At 40.0% G+C, this 1,416-nt stretch overlaps 1 protein-coding gene across 1 annotated transcript; it reads right to left on the bottom strand.

The window, feature by feature from the left end:
- Positions 1–10: 10 nt before the first annotated feature.
- On the bottom strand, positions 11–1,410 carry LOC104814057 (dihydrolipoyllysine-residue acetyltransferase component 2 of pyruvate dehydrogenase complex, mitochondrial-like). Its single transcript, XM_010541902.1, has 7 exons — positions 1,362–1,410; positions 954–1,199; positions 797–869; positions 603–700; positions 389–474; positions 235–310; positions 11–120 (listed from the first exon to the last, which is right to left on the bottom strand). The coding sequence occupies exons 2-7, from the start codon at positions 1,065–1,067 to the stop codon at positions 49–51; spliced, it is 519 nt and encodes a 172-aa protein (XP_010540204.1). The 5' UTR covers positions 1,068–1,199; positions 1,362–1,410; the 3' UTR covers positions 11–48.
- Between the last annotated feature and the right edge of the window lie 6 nt (positions 1,411–1,416).

Below are 1,416 nucleotides of genomic sequence, written 5' to 3'. Positions count from 1 at the left end.
TATGGGATATATTTAGAGTTGATGCAAAATTCTGAAGAGTAAATGTACTTACTGCCGGATATATTCGTCTGTCCATGAACTGTTGCACTGAGGAACTTTACGTAGTGCCAATGCAGCAGCCTGGAATTCGCAGAAACAAAAGAATTTTACAATTCAGGTAGACAGAAGAGACTTTGCCGAGTCAATTCAAGGAGATTTCAAGGTTCGATTGTCCACAAAAATAAGTAAATGAACCTTAATAACAAGATCGTTGACAGATATCCGTTTCCCGCCAGATGCCTCTTGCAACGAATTGAGTTGGCTCCTCAGACTGCAGTGCAGATACAAATAGCTAAGCTTTAGCATCCATTGACCATATCAATATATAGAATCTGACACAAATACTTACTCCATCAGTTTGTCTACACATGTATCCACAGTCAAGTAGTAGTGAGGAATAGTTTGCTTTGAAAACGACAAGCGTGAGGCAGTGACCTGCCAAAATTATGCAATAAACAAATTGGCTAACCCTTGGTGAGATAAATGTAACACAGAGAAAAATAACATGTTTTGAGTTCAGAAATTCCAAGAGCACTCAACAACCAAGGTAATCACGGTTTTACCTTTCGAATCTGAGAGTGAGGAATGTCAACATAGTCCAAAGATGGAACCTGTGTGCCCACACCCTTGGATGGCTTGGCAACGTCTTTACCACTTGATGCTGCATTAGGGCACATGCATGGGTTAAAAACTACAAAAATAGATATGAACAACAAAAATGAAAAGGATGAGAGGGAGAGGCAAAGAATTCCGATACCTAAGTAATCTTCGATGTCAGCCTTCACAATCCGTCCTTCAGGACCTGTTCCTTTGATTTTTGAGAGAGGTACCTAGTGGTTTAAAGAAGAGCAAAAAAGAGTTAAGCACCGAAAGATGAAAAATAAGAGACTTTGATAGTATTTTTCACCACTAACATTATTGTCTTCAGCCATCTTTCTAGCAAGAGGACTAGCAAACGTTCGATCTTCTGAAGGAGATTGGCTGGGCTTGGAAATCTTGGGTTCAGAAACGCTGGCTGGCTGCACCATCTTCTCTTCCTTTGGTGGGGCAGAAGTTGGAGCTGGTTCTGCTTTAGGAGTTGCGGAACCAGCATCAGATGATGGAGTGTAATCTTTGAACTTTCCAAGGTCCTCTTCATCTTCAACTGTGATAGCAATTACCTATTTAAAGCCAAAACCAACACGCACTAAGCAGGATTCACGACATCAATATGAAACTCTCAAACGCTATAAAAATTCTATTTTATGTTAATTCAATGATTTCAATAACATCCAAGAAAGAAGACAATATCATGCAAGTCCGAAAGGACTAAAAGTTCGTACCTCCCCAACTTGAATTTCTTTTGACCCATCCCCCTTTACTATCTTGGCGAGATAG

Source organism: Tarenaya hassleriana, unplaced genomic scaffold (genome assembly GCF_000463585.1).
Source record: "Tarenaya hassleriana unplaced genomic scaffold, ASM46358v1 Cleome2016, whole genome shotgun sequence".
NCBI classification, from domain to species: domain Eukaryota; kingdom Viridiplantae; phylum Streptophyta; class Magnoliopsida; order Brassicales; family Cleomaceae; genus Tarenaya; species Tarenaya hassleriana.
The sequence above is the reverse complement of the archived record's forward strand: the minus strand, read 5'-3'. Positions and strand labels throughout refer to the sequence as shown.